At 40.1% G+C, this 21,386-nt stretch overlaps 1 protein-coding gene across 3 annotated transcripts in view; it reads right to left on the minus strand.

Moving 5' to 3' along the window:
* Positions 1-1,509: 1,509 nt before the first annotated feature.
* MND1 (meiotic nuclear divisions 1) overlaps positions 1,510-21,386 on the minus strand; it is a 57,780-nt gene continuing 37,903 nt past the window's right edge. Inside the window, exons 8-9 of one of the 3 annotated variants that reach the window (XM_027636210.1) lie at positions 2,807-2,904; positions 1,510-2,341 (exon numbers count right to left, since the gene is read on the minus strand). In XM_027636210.1, coding sequence (XP_027492011.1) covers positions 2,228-2,341; positions 2,807-2,904 — 212 coding nt within the window. In that variant the 3' untranslated portion in view covers positions 1,510-2,227. Of the gene's footprint in view, positions 2,342-2,806; positions 2,905-16,885; positions 17,138-18,778; positions 18,824-21,386 lie in introns of those variants that run through there. The other 2 variants (XM_027636212.1, XM_027636211.1) reach the window with 2 other exon arrangements.

A 21,386-nucleotide genomic window follows, 5' to 3' on the forward strand; every position in this document is an offset into this window, starting at 1 on the left:
CATTGAAAAAATCTGCATGGTAAAACAAGCATCTTTGCTTGTTTTATGATCACACAGAAGACCTGATGAATGTAGGACAATATTAAGTTATTATAATGATGCAGTTTATGAAAGATTGACAAGAAAAATTATATGGTTAGGCAATCTATTTAAAAAAAGCCACTTGCTCTGGAATCTCAAGTATACATACATATATATCCCAAACTCCTCTGTGTACTAAAGAAAGGATAGTAAACATTTTTATTTTAAAAAGCAATGTTACCATTGTGGTATCAATCAAATGCTAGGTAATTAAAAAAATATGCTGACATGCTCTGTCCTTTCCTTGCCCTGCTCTGCCTACATTTTTTAGCACATACAGTGCATCCACTTGAAAGCGTGGTGGATCCTTGCACACAGCGGGATTTTTGCAGTCTCCTGCGGGACCCACCATGTTACAATAGCGTTCAAAGCTTTATAAGCTTCATTTAGTTTCAGCAAGCCTGTTGGAGCATTGTCTGTGCTTAAAGAGGCATTTAAAACTAAAGCGAAGCTTTGAAAGCTTCAGAGACAATGATGCTGGACTCCCTAAACCCATGAGTTCACTGCACGGTTTGAAGTGATGGCATCATGTAGAAAACATGACACGCTGCTCTGAGAGCCTGGCAGCACCTAGGCATGAAAAAGTGGGGGAGCAGAAAATCTGGGGCACACATGGAGTTTCTATCGCTGAAGGTCATGCCTGGACCAAGGGGAAGAAAAGCATCCTTAATTTTTTCCTGCCTTTGAGATTTTTACCCATGCATATTTATTCTCTCATTCTGGAATGATTTCTAAGCCATTGCTATGCGTGTTCCTAAGCTGTTATGAATAAAAGAAAACAACGGTAGGAACGTGCACAATAAAAACAAGGGGTGATGCAGCAGCCATGCCTCCAGGAGAGGTCCAGCTTCTGCGACTCTCCCGTCCTGTGGCACCGCGCTGGTGTAAGTGGTTTGCACATCCCTGGACTGAGCAAAAGGCAACATTTAATGCAGAACTACACTACCTACGAGCTAAGGGAAAGAGCAGCAAAACAGGCGTCAGTAAAACTGTGCTTTCCCAACAGGTACTAATTTTTCAATGTACAACCCCACCTGTCACTGTTTCTAGGCAAGGGCATGTAATTTGTAAAACTACAGTGTTAAACTGCATCAGTAAGTAAGATCTCAATGCAAGAGGAAAACACTCCCTTGACTCCCAAAAATAAGTGTCCACCCCTACCCATGTCACCTCACTCAGGCAGTGAAGGGTCACATGCATCCTCCAGCTGCAGTGGCACAAATTCCTTCTCCTGCCTCATAGGGCTTCCCTGGCAAAACCCCTGGTGCTCAGCCACTGGCTGAGCAACCTCTCCATCACCACAGACAATGACAAGGAGAGGAAGACCCACACAAAATGATCCATGTAAAAGAGGACCCTATGGATCAAGTCAGGTACAGGATGCCCACAAGTAGATTGACAGGACAGTCTGTAGCACACAGGTGTAATAGATACCAGCTTTGAAAAAAGCCATGGTGCCTGAACGGGTTTAGAAATAAAACAGTGAAATAGGATTTCACAGCATGACAAATGCTGTCCAGTAGAAGCTGGGCACACCTTGGCAGCACTTGGAGAGTCATGTCATGTCTCACAGGCTGCATCTCATTCATAAGACCACAGTATTTCATCGGGGCGCAGCTGCTGGCAAAGCTCAGTGGACTGGGCAAAGGAGATGGCATGAGCCATGGCAGAGTTACCATGTGGCTTGATTTTCAACTTCAATAGCTATGGAAGGTTTTAATGGGGGTAAAATGTAGTCTTATTTAACCTCACTCCTCAGTCTGGTGGAGCCCTTTTTCACTGCAACTGAAAATAATGAAAATAAACTAGTTGGAGTTGGGTAATGAGTATGGGAAATTTTAGCCCAAAGGGTTAAAGCCTGGTCAAAGCAGAAAGCAACCAGAATCAGTTTAGTACCACAATATGTCAGAAGAAAGCTTGGCTTTCAAGGGTGCAGTAGTTCCACATGTGTGCAGTTGTTCTTGAGGGAGGAAGATGCTCTGATAACATTGAAAAACACAGCATGGAAGTAAAAAAATTTCAAAATACATCTAAATTGGAAACACTACTGTTAGAGGCTGACTAAAACACAGTAAAATATTGTTGTAGCTCTTTTTTTTAAGTCCTGCAGTGTTACTATAACAAAAATAAACATGCTGATAACATATTAGAGAACAGCAATGCCAAACTCCTGGAGAAGCAAATGGCAAATTTGCCCAAACCATGATTCCAAGTTGGCTGCGCAGCCCAGATCCAATGTTAATGGGTCACAGATGTTCTCCTGCAAAAAAAGAAGTTGAATGTGTTTATTTCTTTCATGGTACAGGCCAGAGGACAGTTAGGGGAGCAATTGGAAACCTGTAAGTTGCAGTTACTTGATCAAATAACCCGTTTGAAAAAAAGATGTTGCTGTGCAAAATTATCCTTCCCCCCTCCCCGCCACCTCCCTGCCAGTTTTGACAGCATATAAGAGTTTCACTTCCATCTGAAACTGAGGGGAAAATTTAGGTAACCTAGAAAAACAACGTAATGTGCAGTTTGTGAAGTACCAGGGATTTTTCATGCCACAGCCTTAAGGACACCTCTTTTTTTACACCCTCAAAGAACACAGGGGGCTCGCCACTGCCCACCTCGGTGCCAGGGCATCAAGATGCGCAGGCAGGTCAGGCTCTCCAGCTGGAGCCAGGCTCGCTGGAGCTGCCAAGAGGAGGCATCACCTCTGGGCACAACCGTACTACTCACTCACCTCTTTGCAGACAACCCGTGTGGCTGCAGCCATCAGTTTCTCACCAAATGCCCTTCCCCAACACCTCACTCTTCCAGCAAATAACTGAGGGGGTAATCCTTTAGAGAAAAGCCACAGTTTTACAAGGAAGAAAATAAATCCCTTCCTGAGGACAAGGAATGCTATTACAAGCTGCCTCGACTACCCCAAAGCATTGGCATTTGATAGTACTCGTGGTTTTAATGGGGGAGGAGGAGGGGCACTGCCTTGCACCCAGGCTGCATGGGGAGCAGTGGTGTGGGTGACAGGATAAGTTAGAGTAGTACAACTCATCTAACATGGAGACAAGAAGGGTGATGGTTTCCAAGTTCAACTCAGAGCATCAACAACAGTCCTTTCTGGATACCTATACCACATAGAGCAGAAAAATCCTAGGCAAGAGTTGAGTATCTGATGGCAGTCCTGCACATACAGGGTACTCTCCAGAGCCACAGCTCCAATCACCACTGAAGTAAAACATCATGTGCGAATATGGGATGCTTCTTCCAGGGGCGACAGGTATGGGTGCCCAGTTACAAACAAGCATTCCTCAAAGGACACAAAAACATATGGGAACTGCCCACTCCACTGACCTGAAAGTGAGTGGTACCCACAGACAGCTTAGCTAAGGAAGGGTGGGGAAGTAACGCCTTGCCCTGGGACAGAAGCCACTTCACTGCCCTCACCTGAAATGGTCTGATTGCTGAAGGAGTCTCTGCAGAAGCCCTTGCCATGTGGCAGATCCCAGAGCACTGTGTGGAGCAGGGATGCCCAGGCTGCCCTGGGAAGAGCCCAAAGAGCAATTTTTTTCTTTTACTCCTATAGTCAGGGATCAGCCTTGATATTTACGACTTTCTAATCCACTTTCAAATGCTGCTTAGAAAAGCATTGCAGAGAAATCAGGTGATTTGGACATCTTGAAGACTTCCCAGAAAGCAATTTTAGGCTTGTTCATTTCTTTTCACAGAACATCTGCAATTCCCTCCAACTGTAATTGCCATCATTGTCTTTTGAAAATGACGGACACTGTACAGCCTCCTTCCAAATAATTGCAGGTACTTTCAGTTCCTTAAGGGAGCATATTTTTGATGCACGAGTCTTCACCTCACGGCACCTTTGCCCTTTCCCCAGGGATGTGCATGCGTTCAGCTGCTGTACTGACATCCCAGGGGCTGTGGCCCTTTGCTCACCAGTTATTCCCAGTGGCATGGCACTCACAGCTGGACAGGAAGCAGTACAGCTCCAGCACAGCCTGGATGAGAAGCTGTGCACATCGTCAGCCACAGGAGCCGGATGCCTAATTCTCTGCATGCTGTGCGAAAAATGTACTCTGCCAGGTGCCTGAAGGCTATGCAGGTTGCTTTTCCAAACCTATTGTATATGCTGAGTGGCACTCAAATGAAATGCAACTGTGGAGCTGTTCTAAAGGGCTTGATAAAATATCAGACAAGGGGACCTCTGAAAACAACACATCTGCCCTAGGAAATAGATTTTGGTTATTGTAATGAATTGCATTTTTACATCCAAAATCTGTTTAGTTTCCAGGAAGAAATCAGAAGATGGCTAACATGAAATACTTCCGTGGATTCTGCCAAAACAGCTATCTTGTGGGTGGATAAATGCAGAAGGATCTGGAATTTCTTTAGGATACTGGAAACAGCCCTACAAATAGGTTGAAAATAATAAGTTGTGTTTCCATGTAAAACTGTTAGCCTTTTAACATTCAACACTCCAGCTTTGCTCTTGGCTTTCTGAAGCTGAGATTATTCCTTATGCTGCTGACTACACACTTGCACTTACATGTTTTCTTATTTTTTGGCTCAGTGGAGCAAGCAGTCAGCTTTTCCCTCATTCCTGAGGGATATCAGGTTACAACGAATGTTGTTCTGCTATTATATACTTACCCAGTGGCGTATTAAAAATGCTTATTTTCCATTTGATTTTTCTCCTTGCCAGAGTTGCATTTAAGGCCACTTTTCTTCTCCCACTTGCTAGGTACTGTTAACAAGCTACGAGCTTATTCCCAGATGTAAAAAGGCAGGCAACAATACATGCCCTGTTTAACCCCAGCTGGGGATATAGTCCCTACACCAGTTCATTTAAACTAAGGAAATTCACAGTGCATCGCTGCAGCTAAACTATTTTTAAGCGTATTAATTTTTTGAGAAGTAGGAAAGAGACAGACATATGGAGGCTGCCTGATGATGCCACAGTGTCCTGCAGCTGTGTGTACTCCTGCCCTGCCAAGGCACGACACACGCTCCCCTTGCAAGTCCCAGAGGGTCTCAAGTTCCTGCTAGTGGGTGCTGTGTCTCCACTCTGCCCTGCCCTTGGGCACGTGGGATTCAGCTGCCATGTGTGAGGCCATGGATGAGTACCACTGCTGAAGCTCTGGGGGATGTTGAGGGTCCTGTCACTCTCAGTTTTGTTCCAACTGGGATATCTATTCAGTTATTAAAATTAAGTAGCAAATTCAAAATAAAACCAGCCAGAAATGCAGTGCAAGCTTATTAGAGCTGTGTCCGGAGGTCTGTGGGGTCACCTGTCTTTTCTTGCTCACCACTGACATTGCTCAGTTTAGCAGCTTCATCTCAGCCCCATAAAAAAAAAAACAGGATAGAATCCTACTGAATAGGCTCGATTCCCCACCAGCATTATCCAGCACTGCTGCAGCAGCCTGCCTGCAGCACCATGCAGCTGCCCAAAGCCCCGTATCTGACATAAGGAGAAGCCCAAATGCCACAAGGCCAACATCTGCTCATGTTTTGTCTCATGCTATGGAGAGGTTGTTCATCAGTCACACGGTCTCAGGTCAAGGTACTGCAAACCCATTTTCAAGCGCATGGGGGTAACCCTGGTACCTTGTTCTCAGTCTCCAAACTCTTCAGGTCCAGGAGCACATACGTGTGCACTCATCAGTACAATAAAAAAAACCCCCAAAACTTACCAACTGACTTTTTTTCTTGTTTAGAATTAGGTTAAAGACTTTGAATCATTAAGTATAACTGATGCTAATAATATTCTTCTACAGATATGCTAGAAACTGTTAGTATAGGAATCTCAAGAGGCAATTTAATCACTACCATGATTCCCTGAAACACCAAGAACAGGGATGTAACTGTTTTTCCTACAGCAAAAAAGGGTGAAAGGTTCAGCCTGAAAATACCTTTGTGGTCCGGTAATTGCCATGTGTAAAGAGAATGAACTAGAGGACTACACAGACAGACAGGGACAGTAAATCCTATGGATGTAAACCCATGTTACCACTCAAGCTAAAAATACTGCTTAAAGGAATTATATTGTCTATTTGCTCTTAATTGAGCATATAAAGAAGCAAATCACTACTCAATGCAGATTTCTGAATTGGAGCCTCACTACTTGGATTTGTCTGTGGCTGTACTATTATGGATGATCAAAACCAATTAAATGTATTCATTAAGTAATCACCTCACCAAAAGAAAATACAAAACAAAAAAAAAAAAAGAAAAAACTGATAAGTCAAAAAAGTCATAGAAGAAAATGTTCTGAAGTTTTTTATACGTTTATATCCTATGTGCAATAGCAAGGAGAACAGGCTGATATTTCTAAAAGGTCAATTTTTTGTGCAACTAACCAGAAAAACATGAAGTAACATGAAAAAAACAGAATCATACAGCCCCTATGACTCAGAGTCCTAGGAACCAGAAGAGTTTGCATGGACATATTCTAACTCAACCTACAAAAGGATACGTCTAGGTTTTATGCCAACTTATCAGTCTTCAGCAGGAGAGCTAGACTATCTTTCTTTGCTTTATCCAAATCTAAGCATTCAATTCCATCCATTTGGGAAAAATTCAGAAGATTTTCTTTATTATATTTAGCATGATGAGCATGTGAAAACAGAAGATGCTTCATTCAACTTTCTCAAGGAAAAGAATGCAAACTCACCTCTAACTCTCCTGGAAAACCCTCACATTCTCTCGAGATCCCTATACTAACAGTTTCTAGCATATCTGTAAAAGAATATTATTAGCATCAGTTATACTTAATGATTCAAAGTCTTTAACTTAAGAAAACAAGGGAAGAAAGCATAATGGACTAAACTTGAAACTTGATTTGTTTAATTTTCTGTTTTAAATTATTGAAAATTATGCAGTCACCCTTCAAAAGCATTAAATGTGGATGAGACCAATTCTCAAACTGAAAAAAGGACATGAGACTTCTGTCAATTCCAAAAACAGTTATTCAGAAAAAAATAATCTGCTTTAAAGCTGGTCTCTGTTGAGATATCAGATCCTATACAAGGTATTTTGGGCTCTGAAAACAGTAGTAAGCAAAATGATATTCATCTAGTTTGAGTATTCCTGCTGTATCCAGAACGAGGCTCAATTGCTCCTACAGTAAAGGATGATTTACAATCCTGCTGTCTTTAACAGCAGAAAGCTTAAGTAAAAAAAACCTCACAAAATCTCCCCTATTTACTTTAATTCATCCAATAACCACAGGGAAGAGACCTGAGACTAACTCAGACAGATTCTTAGGCTCCCAGTGATTTCAGAAGGACTTGAACTCCTGAAAAACTCTGAAGAGACACAGATGCTCCAATGCCTCGCACGGCATTTAGCACGGCTGTACTCTAAACCCCTAGGGATGTCCACGCAGATGTTGAAAAAGGCTCAAAAACCTGTTTGGGGGCCAGAAGCAAAAGAGACTGTATTGTGCTTAAAGCATGCCAGGAAACCTTCTGTTGAGAAACTGCACTGTGGAGTAAGACCTTTCCCTTACTTTGCAGGTAAGACTGAGGTATAAGTAAAATGTAATTCATTTCCAGAAAAAAAATTAGCAATACTTTTTATGATGCTCATGGAAAGATATGCTCAGGCTGGTCCCTTCCAGAGGCTAGGCTAAAATGCAACTGTGCTTCAAGTGGCATTTGACTGAAGCACATTTTTCCACAAAAGCTCTTCAGTCTTGAAGCCGCCTGATGCTGCAGAGCGAGCTCCTTTTTTTCACAGCGGGCTAAAGCTGCATCTTGCGTCTTACTTTGACAGGCGACAGCTGTTTCTGCAGCAAGACATTACAAAATATGTAGAGTTCGAGGCTTGTTCGCAGAGTCTCTGCATGACTAATCTCTGAGCAATCACAAGTTTTCCTCGAGAGAAGCTCCACACTGTACTACAGATTACTGGGCTCTGCCTTGGCATCAAGTGCTCTGGCTGAAACGCAGCCTGGGGCCCAGCTGTAAAATGAAATGAGCAGTAAGGGAAAGGCCAGAAGCATGATATCCAGCAGCATCTTGCATTGCACTGCCTCCCAAACCCGCTGCAAAGAGCGCTCCAGCAAAGTTATTCTTTTTTGATAAAAATCAGGTGCAATTCAAGAAGTTTTAGCCAAAAGATAAGATGGAAGCCATACGCCAAGGAATTCTGGAGCATGAATCTCACAGATTTTTATCCCTGAAGTGAAAAGTAGTGATTTAAACTCAAAAGGCAGAAAGGAGGGGGAGAAGGAAATTGTGGGCGTGAAACCCTGGTCACACTTGGTGGAGATGAATGAAGATAAAAATCCTGATTCTCTAGAGTTGAGCAGGGTTCAAGCAAAAAGGGAATTTTACTAGGTTGAGCAGAGGGATTCCTAAAAAGGAAATGATTTTCCTCCTTCTCATCGAAAAAAGATTGTTCCAGTGACAGTTACCATGGAAACTGATTTTGAGAATAACAAGAAAGCATCTATGGTACAGAGCTTATTTTAAAAGACGGTGAACCATCAGCATCCCATTCCCCTAACTGGACTGATAACCTGACCAGATGACCCAAAGAACAAAAATAACACATTTTAAAGTGGCAAGGAGTGGCGATGCTAAATGGAACAGTCACAGCTTCCTATTGCTGTGCTTTTATGACCTTCAAAGCTATGGACATGGGACTCAAAAGCTTCTCCCAGGACACAGCTTTAGCCAGGCTGACTGGCACCGCATCTCTCAGCATGCAAAAGCCAGAGACAGGTGAGCACCTCTGCTTGAGTTAGTTCATTCAGGCTGTCATTTTCTTTTGTGTCATTCAGTTTTACTATGAAGGAGTTGGTTTTTCCCCTGGCAGTCTGAAAATTCACAGCTGTCAAATGCAAGGGAACATGTGACTGGCCAAAGTGAGGAGGGCAGCACTCCTGGTCATCATAGTGCCTTTGCACTCAGGTTATTTTGCTTCTTCCTGTGGTTGCCACACAGACAAGGGAAACAGAAATGCCTGCTACCCCAAGGCAGCAGAGGTAGGAAGGACCCCTAGGATGTCTCTCAACACATAATGTTAAAATGTTCAGAGTAGAAGTCATGAGGTTTTTTCCTTCCACTCAACTTCAGTCTTTGCTCTGTTTTGCATTTACTTTCTATTTTTATTGCTTCTCCTTGAACTATGAAGGCTGAGGGACAGGAGGCTGCACACAGACTTCAAAAGAGAAATACACAGACATGGGCTCTAAAATAAAGGTAATAATGTTCTATTAGCACTGCCACAAATATTTTTCACACAAGGCTATCAAGACCTTTTCAGCTTTCCAGATACGAGGCTGTTCTCTGCACACCAGTAACGGAGGAGCAGTATCTCTGCTCACAGCCACCCACAGCACTGGAAGAAGAACCTCGCAGCCCAAACTCCCGGGGCCAGTCTCTAACGGCTCAAACCCAAGATAAGATGACACCTGTCAGGTGGAGCAAAGACAAGTGGCAAACCCTGGGCTTTTGCAGGATGTGAGCACAGAAGTGGATGAGAAAATATATTAACTTAATCAGATTTGGATACTTTTTGAAGTACTCAGAAATCAAGCAAGCTGTAAGGACTTCACTGCAAAAATGTTTCTTTTTCAAGGAGATTGATTCTGCTCAGAAGGTTCTTTCTCTGCTGGCTTCTTGGCAAAATTTCTCTCATTTTAGTAAAAGCTAAGGCCCTGTGACCCTCCATCATTGCTGTCATTCATAGCAGAGGTGACAGAACTGTGCAATTAGCATTGGTGTGGTGAACAAAACTAAAGCTCCTTAAATATGAACCCTGAAAAACATCACATATCAAGTAGATAGCTTGACATTAAATGGTTTCTTTCAGTAACTCCATAGTACACCTGCAAGCCTAGTCCTCTGAATTTTAATTGTAAATTATTGTTTACACTACTGCATACTAATTTATGATGCAAAATCACTTGCATCAGAGTACAACTACTCACCACTCACTTGCAAAGATAAGCATTTGTCAGGGTAAATCTGTCAAAAATAAAGCTGTCTGGAAGAGCAGAGAGGGAAACTGCTATCAAAGGTGGATCTAAGCATAGGTCTTGCTTGTGCTTTTTAAGCAGTGAACTGTCCTCCCTCTGGCCTTAATTCAGGATGGAGACATACTAAGCAATAATAGTAACAATAAAAAGGCAAAAAACTTTACAAAAACCTGTCACTATTGTTTTCTATCTGGTTCCTACCAAAAGCTGGATGATGCAGCTGGTGGGTTGGTATAGGAAATATTTGCACAGCAAGTCAGGAATTAATGCTTTTCATTTACGGTTTTCTAATTTGGGAAGTTGGTTGAAACCAGAGGTTAGACAATTCCTACTCTGTTGGCTCAAGACTGACAAGGCAAAAGTCTAAAATGAACCAAAAATTTGAAATTAAATTTCCTTTTTTTCCATTTCCCCAAGTTGCTATCAAGTTATCAGTCAAGTCTGCCTATCAGTAAAGGCCCTCTAATAGAAAATTCTCTCCATTTTGGTTACTAGGATAAGCATTGAAGAAAGAGTAAGAATGAAAATATGCAATCCCAAAATGCAGATTTTAGATCATGCCTACTTGAAAGAGTGAAGACATATGTCCTACTCAGACCTGTATAATTTCCCTAGGTTTGTACAATCTTCTAATGATTTAGATAGTTAATGATAAGGAAAGGCTCCTGCACTTTTTTTTTGTGGTGGTATTGTTAAAGAAGAAGACAGCTTCAAGAAAAAGATAGATGTGATATCCAATTTTGAACATAACACTTTAATTTGAAATTTTGATTTTGAATTATTTTAACTATTTTCACTTTTACCACCTCCAATCTAAGGTCAGAACAGCAAACCAGCACTTTTATAACAGCTTAACTTGAAAAGACCATTAAAAGTTGATGGATTCCATCTTGAAGCTGCTTTGTTCAACGTAGCTGTTTGAAAAAAATGTACTCATTCACTGAATCTTTGATGGTATTTATACCAAAAATGGGACATATCATCCAGGCTTCTTGCCTTTCACCAGATGATAGAGACTGGTGTTTTGGAGTATAACTTTCTTGAGTGTTATTTCTTACATATCCTTTTCGAACAGGTACAATATTAATGACCATGGAATAACAAACAGATCTGCTGCAGAGCCTTGACTTTTGGTTGTTTTTGTTTTTTTTTTTATGACTGATCTCAGAAATAGACTTACTTTTAAAAACATAGTGAAGAGCATATTGCCTAGAATATATTTCAGGAGAAAAGAAAGCCCACAGACGAATATAGTTTATTATGATGATTAATTGATGTCCATGCAAAAATAAATCAAAAAGCATTTCTGCCAGCATAACACGGAAAAAAAATCTGATTCAATATATACTTAATTTTTTTTCTGAGAAACTGAAAACAAGGTATGAAAATTTGACTTTTATCTTCCTTCAAAAATCCTCCAGAATGCTAGGACCAGCAAGAGGCATTATTTTGCATGGTTAGTAATGGTAATGTAAGAAAACATGATGTAATTGACTTTTTTTGCTCTCCTTTTTTTCCTAAGCAGAAAGGGGAAGAGAAAAAACATTAATATTTTTCCCACTGTAGACTGCGAAAATGAGGAAAAAAATTACGTTTTTGCACCTCAACATAAAAATCTCATCTCCAGAATGCCATTGAGGTGCAGCCTTGAAGGAAGGTGACATGATCAAAGGTGTCCAGGGAAAGAGGTGGATCTCTGTAAGACGCTGCTTCAGCATGCAGGTGGTAACTCAGGCCCTTCTCACTTCAAACACAACTTCTTCCTCCACTGGCTTTCTCTAGAAGTCACAATTTTAAACGACTTTTCCTTTTGAGGTTCAGCTGCAGCACAGCTGAGGTTCATCATCTTACCTGAAAAAAGGTGCCCCTCGGACTGCTCACAGGATTTACTTTAGCACTGGTTGCCAACAGATCAGTAAGTTTTTTTGAAAGAGAAGGATGGAGTGTATTTTAAAATGAAGTTTTGCGTGTAGAAAGGCTCATTGTTTCTCAGAATAACTTGGGTTTTCATCAAACACTGGAAACAGAAAATTACCCAGCAGGTTTTGCTTGAAAACTGTTCTTTATAAATACTTCAGCAGTTATTTTTTTAATAAGTAAAATTTTTCTGATTAGGTTTGGTAGCAATTGAATGACCACATTATCCATGGCATAAAAACTGTTCATTCATTTCTGGGGCATTATAAAGCTTCTCAAGTGACCCTGAAAAGTTCAGTGGTGGTGTTCGCAGATGTTTTTGCCCTCTAGTCTCCTTGATGTGCAACCTTCTGCACATACGGTTTAAAAAGACAATTCTAACATATAGATGCTCACCTTCCTGTATGCCTGTGCACTGGAAGGTGAGCGTGCTGACAGGCATGTCAGCAAGAGGAGGAGTAAGACAGACAACCATCTGTACAGACTGTAGTGCTCTGCTTGTTCAGCCTACATAGTTTCTGTAAGCAGATCTGAAAGGAAAATAACAGTGAAGGGGTGGAAGATAAAATGCAAATGGGACAAGGAGAAAAAGAAGATGAAGAGAAAGGCTATCCCTGCTGTGAAGGCAGACCCCTTAAGCACAAGAATACTTAGGCACTGTGTCTAGATGGCAGCTAACTGCAAATGGAAGAACCCAGTCACATGTGTGACACTGAGGATTAGTTGAGGACTTCACTTGTTGAAGCCCCTGTTCCTTCCCACTGAAATGACGCACACACCATTCCATCTCAGCTCCAGCAATGCTGCCTCACATGTACTCCATCACCAGCAGGCACCAAATGCTTCCTGGTCTTTTACAGTCATCTTTGACATCTTTCCTTCCTCTTCCTGCCCCCAGCATGCTCTGCCCCTTCTCAGGTCCCTAAACTGGCAGGTGGGAAAAGGAAAGCCTGTATTTATCAAGCAGCCAGCCAAGCAGAACAGATAAACTGTGAGCTCGTACCACAGGCCCTCAAGAGAAAATCTGGATGAAATCGCTGGGTAATTTAAGAACACTGGGAGGGAAAAGGAGGACAGAAAACATGACTGTACAAACCTCACCTCTGCAAGAAACAAGGTAAAGATAAGCACCAGTCACATCACCCAGCTAGTGGATATATGCCTGGGTGACAGAAGGACTGTAAGTAGCTCTTGCATCAAAGTTCTTAATCACTATCAGAAGCTGGGTTTCTTTTCCCCTTATTCTCCCAATAAGTTTCAGTTCCAGCTTTGCCACGTGATCACAACATCACTGCGACATTTGCGTCAGAGCCTGGATTCTCCCTTTTAAAACCCCCCCAACAGTAATGACATTTCAGATGATGCACTAATGAAAGGCTTAGCACCCGATTTATGTCAAAACGTAAACCTTTGTGACTGTTAACATTTAACACTCTGCAAGCACCAGAAAGGGAGTCCTAGAGTTCATGCTTGGTGTTGTATGGAGCATGCAGATGGCTAGTTAAAAGAAAAGCCAAGGAAGAATGGGCTGTTTCAGGGCAGACCTTGTCAGCAAAATTTCTTTAAACCAGTAATGTTTCCCAGCAGATCAAGTAGAAACAAATATTTTCTCTTGTGTCTAGGTTGCTTCACAGTGGCTAATCAGCATCAGTCCCAAAGAGCAGGCAACAGTTCAGCCTGGTACTGTAGAGATAAACTCCTCAAGAGATTATTTTGAAAAGCTAGACCTGATACTGTTCCTGTCAGAGCTACAGACTCTGCTAAAAACAACTGCCTTTGATTTTCCCACATTGCACTAGTAGCTGCTTTAATTATAAAACTGAATTGTAGTAAGGGCCTGACCTCCTGACTTAGCTCTAACAGTTGAAAATATTTACCTTACATGGGCAAAAAAACCCTATAGGGCAGAAGAAAAAAAAAAGAAAAAAGAGGAAGACATATACATAAAATAGCTGTGACATAACCACAAGAATAACAGTAGAAGCGAGCATTTAAATTCCATCGTTTTCATGTTAGATTCTTTAGAAATATTCCAGATTCTACCTCTGAAGAAACAAATTGGGACAAAAGATCAGGTTGAGTGTTTTCATTTTTGCTATAAGCTAATAGCCAAAAACATATCAGGAGAAGGAAAATAATTTTAACTCTTACTGACTTTTAACTCAGCAGAAAACAAAAGTCTCAGCTTCTCTTAAAAATTCAAGTGAACACACATCTCAAACCACACAATCCTACATGGTTTCATACTGTGGGATTTAGTAGTTTACTCCATATCTTTTTAAGAAGAAAAGCTTCCAAAAGTGGGCAGATGCAGCAGTATGAAAGATATACAAATTGCCTCTTTTTGTCTCAGAAAGGATCTCGCTTTGCTTTTCATGTTGAAATTCATCTACACTAAAAATGCAGAATCATGAGAAAGGTAGCACAAAATAAATCTATTCCACTAGAGGAACAAAGCATCAGTTTCTGACAATGCACCACCTTTTCCCTTCCTCTCTATAGCTTAGAAATTTCGGTTCTGGCTGTTCCAAAATTGTGTCCTTACAGAAACAGACATACTGTCCCAGGCTTGCTAACCAACACCAGCAGTAGGAGACAGGAGCAGAAAACAGAGTGCAACTGCATGTCTATAGTCTATGGTGTACTTGTAAAACAAAACAAAAACTCTACAGAAAATTATATTATTAGAAATGCCTTGCACTTTAACTGTTTAATTTCTGTGTCCAAAGCAAAGGGACTGTGTTTGGCATTTTAAAGGTACTGCTCATGCTGGCTGAATGCACTATCTCTAAGCAAATCTATCTCAACTACAGTTATTTAAATTATATTTATTATATTTAATGGTTTTATTACAGTCCCATGCGGGCTGACTGTAGTATCTCTAAGCAAATCTATCTCAAGAACAGTTATTTAGATCATATTTAATGGTTTTATTATAGTCCACAATGCTTTTACCATACAAACAGGAAGCCACAATATTGCAGCTAAACTTACATAGCTGGTCATCTTCATTTCCTTCTTGAATTTGGAAAGTAGCCAAAGCAGTAAAATCAGTAAGAAACCCTCATCCCTACAGGTACCAGAGGAAGTCTTGATGTACTAGCCACTACAGGCCACAAATTACGTGAGGCTCCTTGACAAGTAGAAGGTCGGCCACATGAAAGTGATTCTAAGAAGCAAAAAACATCAGTAAGTTAATGTGCTCAATGTTCCTTCGTACAAACAAGCCTTTTGAGTCATCATCATCTCCAGTGTATGGCAGTTATGTGCTCTCAAACACAGATGTGTCAAAGAGCTTCTGACACCTGTTAGGCAGTACAGAATAGTCACAGAAAAACCCAGGTGTTTAGCCAAACAAACAAAAAAAATCACCGGAGATATACTACCAAAAAACCAAAAAAACCCTCGTTCTTTGCTGTTTCCCAGCACAAAATCCAGGAGCAAGAAGAACCACCCAAGCTGCACGTGCACTGATACTTTGGTTTGGCACTGCCACGTAGCTTTGCTGCACAGCATCCCCTTCACGGGGCAGACACCAGGCCTGGCGAGGAGCACTGCACCCAGCTCAGCACCACCGCCTTGCATGACGCCTTTATCAGTCAGCAGGTGTATTAAGTGCCTAACACTCTGTATGTTAAATACTGGACTTATTAGGAATAAAATCTTTCCAAACACATAAAAGGAAACATCTCCTTTGCAATTTTAAGCACAGTGGCATTTTACTATGTGCCAGGCATCACAGACATTTTCCTTAGGCAGCAGATAACTTGCTACACTATCTCTTTGAGAGGAAGATCTTCCCCTTGCTATCTTCCCAATAACTTTGCTGTCTTCATAGACATGAGATGACAATTGCCAGGGGCATAGCTGAAATCCTTGGATTTTAACATGCGCTGAGCTGAGCTGATAGGAAACTTTTTAATTGGAAAGGTCACGGGAGACAGATTTCTGGGCATATCTCCAGCTAAATGTCACCTTTTCAGCAATGCTCTCATCAGAGGTTACATAAAAGGCAGACAGACACTTTTCAGTGATACACATGTCTACCTTGCAGCAGGCCTGCCTGCCTCCTAAGGGTAAAGCTTATACCCTCCAGGGATGTACAGCAGAAATGCTGTCTTACAATCCACAGCTGCGGAAGGTAAAGACCAGTCTGTAGCTTCCACCTGTCTTTCTATAGCCACGTACTGACCAGAACTAGAAACCAGAAGTTGATACAAAGCGAGATGCCTGTGAAATTTCACCAAACAAAAACAAGGCACTCTGAAATCTGTTATTATTTTGGTTAGCTGCTTTTTTAGCCTGAAATTGAAAAATGCACATTAACCCAAAGGTGCTTGATTTTGAACAGCAAATTCAATTGTCTCTCCCATCGCAAATAAGCATCCTAAATCTCGCTGCACTGGTCTGAATAGATGGGTACTCTCCAGTCTCCCTTCTATGCAGTTATACTCTTGACCAGAGCTTTCTCAGTGTCAAATCCAATATATTTGCTGGAACAGATTCAGCTCTGATGATGCCCAACAACCAAAATTTTGTCACTAAGCATACAAGTAGTTCTAGCAACACAATAAAAAACAACCTGAAATCAGACCTCAGCCTTTCTGCTCACACCCTTACTGCCTTGCTGTTTTTCATTAACTGATTATGCCTCTTTTCTATTTCATTGGTGAGATGAGGGAAAAATTCATTCTATTCCATATTGTCTCCTGCTGTTCTTTCTCCAAAGCCTTTAACATATTTAAACATAAATCCCTGGGGAGGTTCTAGCTTAAGCAAAGGAAGAGTTGAATCAAGATTCTATAATAATTATTCCCTATAACTTCTGTCCATTCTAAGTCTGTCTCACAGACGAAACCAAGATATTTACTATCAGCAGAGTACAAGACAAAAAATGCAACAAATATTTTTACAATTTTATTAACTTTAACAAAAACAGCAAATTAAAGGATGGTCAGTTTTTTGGAGAGTACTTAGATACACATTTAAATGCAAACTGCAAATATATAACAAATTATGTACAACTGTGTCAGTCATCAAGAGAACGCTAATCAATGTAATCCAAATCTTCCGGGATTCCAAAACCTTTATCAATTCTGCTCTCTTCAAATCCAAATTTACGTTTGGCCCAGGACTTTATTGAAAAGATGTTATCTGTGAACAGAATGAAAACCATTCAGCTTTGAATATTTAGGAAACCATGAATTATAGTCTTGGCTACAACAAAATCCTTCCATTTAAAATATCTCTTGTGTGTCTGAAAAAGGTACATAGTGGGAAACATCATTACTAAGTAGATTTAGAACAGAAAACAGAATGCTTTTGTTAATGACATAATTTTACTCAGTTCTAAGTAAAATATTTCCTCTTTTTTGGATGTTTTCTTTATCTTTCCTTGCTCCTCTTTTATAAGGAGACTGAAAAGCATGATTACAGTGTAAGCCTGCTATAGTGATGAGGTAAGTGTGAATATGCATAGTATTTTATAGGTCCTTCTTCAACTAGACACCTACTGACTGTCTACAACTGCAAAAATTAGATTTAAATTAGCTATAAAATCCTTTCTAGTCCCATGTGTTTGTTCAGACACTGTACATTTTTGAAAGTTAAATAAAAGACATTCAAGAAGCTTTATTTTAACCAGCACTTCTCTTTTAGCTTTAACATATACATTTTCTTCAATTTAACATTATTTTTCACTGCAGTATTGACTGAAACTCATTACGTCATTTCTAAAACCCATTATGTCATTTCTAACACCCATAAATTGCACCATTCCTTAAGAGAGTAAGTGTTCTTTGTCTGCACACCTTTGGTTTTAAAACTGTCTCTTCAAAAGAAAAATATGCTACAACATATAACCTAATTGTCTAATTAAATAGCAAAGTACTTTCTACAGGCTGAGGCATAGCTCCTTTACCTCACTCGAGGCCTTGAGAACAACAGCCTGTCATCAACAGCAGAAAGCCCTGACAACAGAATTCCCAGAAGTTATTTTCAAATCCATAATTTTATTTGCCCATATGCAGTAAACAACCCAGTGCAAATGAAGATATAAAATAATAGTCAAAAGAATAAGAAAATTAAATCCTGCTGCATTTGTCATAACCAATGACAGTGAACAGTCCATCAGTAGGTCAATTCTAGACAAAAAAATTACAAACAACATTCTAAATAATTTAAAAAAAATAAGGACATACAAATTGTTTGCTCTGCAAAATGGAAATGCAATATAGCAAACAACAGAAAATTGAGTTAAACTTCCACATTAATGTTATCACAATAATCTTCCTCAAAACTGTGCAGCATTTTTCTTGCATGTCAAAGCTGAAGAATTAGTTTGAGAAATATCTAGTTTATATCAGCATCCATCACATGGTAGCAGCAATAAGGTTCCACAAAGCATTCTTTAGAAACAGATGAACATTCAGAATAGAATTAAACTTTCTGAATACCTGGGCACCACCATTGCCAGTCTCTATTGTTTTGCTGATTGTAAGAGATTTTAACTCTAACAAGGAAATGAGTTGCAGGTTTTAACACAGTGTGCAAGACAACACCAGAAGGACAAATCTATTATGTCATATGAAGTACATTCAGTAACTAAACTCAGAAGATGTAGTCTTTATTTTGAATCATAATAGTTTATAAGCAAAATAAATTTCTGTATGTTTTTTTAAGTGAGGACTATCTAACATCAAATTTAAAAATTTAATCAAATTTAAAATTCTTAACAATGAGTAGGTCTTTTACTGAAATTGCTCAAGTGTGAAGTTATGTCACTGCAATACACACCAGTCCATCTATTGGCTGCCTCCTTGGCCACTTTGTTTGTTTGGCCTGAAACAGAGAAAAACACCAACAACAATAAGAGCATACATCACAGTAAAGTCATCTCACAGTTTCAAGACACAGAGATTAAATTTTTAGTGATGTCATTTTTAGGGAACCACACAATATAGAGAAGTTATTCCACTGCTTCCAAATACTTCTTTTGTTTTACACTTTCAAGGCTTCAGCAAGCACAAAGCTAGGTTAAAGAAAAACAGGATCAAGGAATATAAAAGATACCAGATGAACAAATGTGAGTTTTAAAAGTGTATTTTAAAATAAAATAATCCTACTTTGGCTTCCCTGGGGCCTTAACTTTCTGCAGCAAGATTGGAACTAGATACATGCCCTGAAGATACTAGAGGCAATGGAGATGGAAAATATTTTGTAATTCTCTCTATACATAAGTAATCCATCACATGGGTATGCATGATTCCATATACATAAGGAAAAGGGACAAGGCATCAGTCTATCACATTAATCCAAAAGTTTATCATAGAGTTCTGGAAGGTCTCCCAGGCTTTAAGAATCCCCTCAATGAAATGAAGACAAAATAATGTTTCTGGTTATTAAATTTGGCTTAGCAACCTTACCACCACTCCAGAACTAAATACATAATAGTAATTTACCATTACTACAAATAGCTTTTGTATAGCTTCCCTGAAGCAAAACTATCAAGAAAGATTCCTCCTAGATCACCTTGCTCCCATTAAAATAAGTACTGAATCAAATCAAGCAGGTTGGTTTGTAATGTGGGAATTTATCAGAATCATTATGGTTCTCATGCCTACACATAACTTAGTTATTCCCAGTTAGTCTTGTTAGTACTTGCACGATAATACTCATTTGAATGGTCAGCATGAAATTTGTCTCCAGGGGGTGCTTGGAAGTGAATATATGATCAGGTATCTATTGTTATACAGATTATACTTCAAGCAAAATTAAATTATGTTCAAAAATCACCTGCTAGCACACAGGAAGGTAAGCATTCATTATTCTAACCTTAATACTTCAGTAACTGATGTGAAAAATTTTTAAATTGGAGTAATATGACATTTCAAAACCAGTGTAGTTTCTAAAATGGTCTACAATTAGAAAGTTTGGGCAAAGCATGAAGAAAAGCAAAAAAGATGGGCAAAAAAAAAGAGTGGGTGAGAAGATGGCATTTCTGCTTGCCTGCATGCATCAGAAATTCAAGTTGTTCCTAGTTTGAGAGAGATATTCCTTTTTTTCTTTGCTGACTGCTAGTTGCCACCTCCACTTGTTCAGTTCCATGACTGGCAGTACTGACAGCATATTTGCAGCTAATGGCATTTGGAACAGTACTGTACTTAACCTAACCCTACTTAAAACAAGTCTGCAGAGTAAGAGCTTTCACTGGTCAAGATTTAAAATGTTAGTTGTGATACTTCCCTCAGCATTTTTCTAAAATTCTACAGTAAAAGTTGAAAGCTGTATTTGACTCCAAGTAATGAAGTTTGAAATGAAGTGGGGGAAAGTAGGATAGCATTAAACTCATGGATACAGAGCAGCAAGGTGACAGCATTCTGATGGCAGGGGAGCCAACCTACTCCACAGCATTTGTAATGTCTCAGCAGAAAGTTCTGCTTTGCTGGAAGCAGCTAACCAGCCTTGCTCTGTGCTTCTCCATCCCACAGCAGCTTTAAGTTCATGCAGCTTTCAGCACACAGCTCTGTGCTTAAAGCCCAGTGGCCATATAATACAGTACATTAAAAAACAAACAGTGGCAGCAAGGTGCATCGTCATCCTGCAAACATTGCTCATGTGTGTCAAAATATACATATGTGATCGTGTGTTCTGAAAATGTGGCTACATACCTCAGTCAGAGAAAAGGCTGAGGTGACCAACAGATATATAGGCTGGGCAACAGGGTGGTTAGAATGGCAGCTGCTGCCTATAACTGAGCTGTGGCTAGAAATGAAAACATGGCAGTGAGAGCAGAAAGCTATAGTGGGGAAATCCCACAGTGGGCATCAGTTTCAACGACTTCAATAGCAGAGAAAAAAAATAAAATAATAAAAACCAAACCAAACAAAAACTCCTGAGAGTAAAAGCTATACAAACAAAATGAAGAAATATTTTAACCATGGCATTCTTTCTATGCGCCACCTGGGACTGATCACAGACTGGCAGTAAAGTGTCATGGTAGAAGCATGGAAGGATCCACAAGGCAGAACTTCAGGATGGTGAAGGTGACATTCAAACAACCTGTCTGAACATCAAAGAAGAGGATTCAGTCCTTCAGAAATTGGGATGACATATCCCCCACATTACTTTGCTGCCAGAGGACTCAGAGTTGGGGAAAAGAAAGCCACTTGCAAAGCCTCAGGCACATCACATGTCCCAGAAACACATTCACAAGAGGCTGAGGCAAATGTTTGCTGCTTGCTATTTTGCACTACCTCATGCCTATGATACATCCATGTATATGATAGCACCACAGGGATGCAGGTATGGATTTATTCCACCAAACTGAAAGTTGCCTATACTATCAGGCATATTTTATCAACAGCAATGTCAGCTATCTTGGCAAGTTGCAAGACACTCATGT

The sequence above is a fragment of the Corapipo altera genome, unplaced genomic scaffold (assembly GCF_003945725.1).
Source record: "Corapipo altera isolate COAL_440 unplaced genomic scaffold, ASM394572v1 22b, whole genome shotgun sequence".
Taxonomy (NCBI): Eukaryota; Metazoa; Chordata; class Aves; order Passeriformes; family Pipridae; genus Corapipo; species Corapipo altera.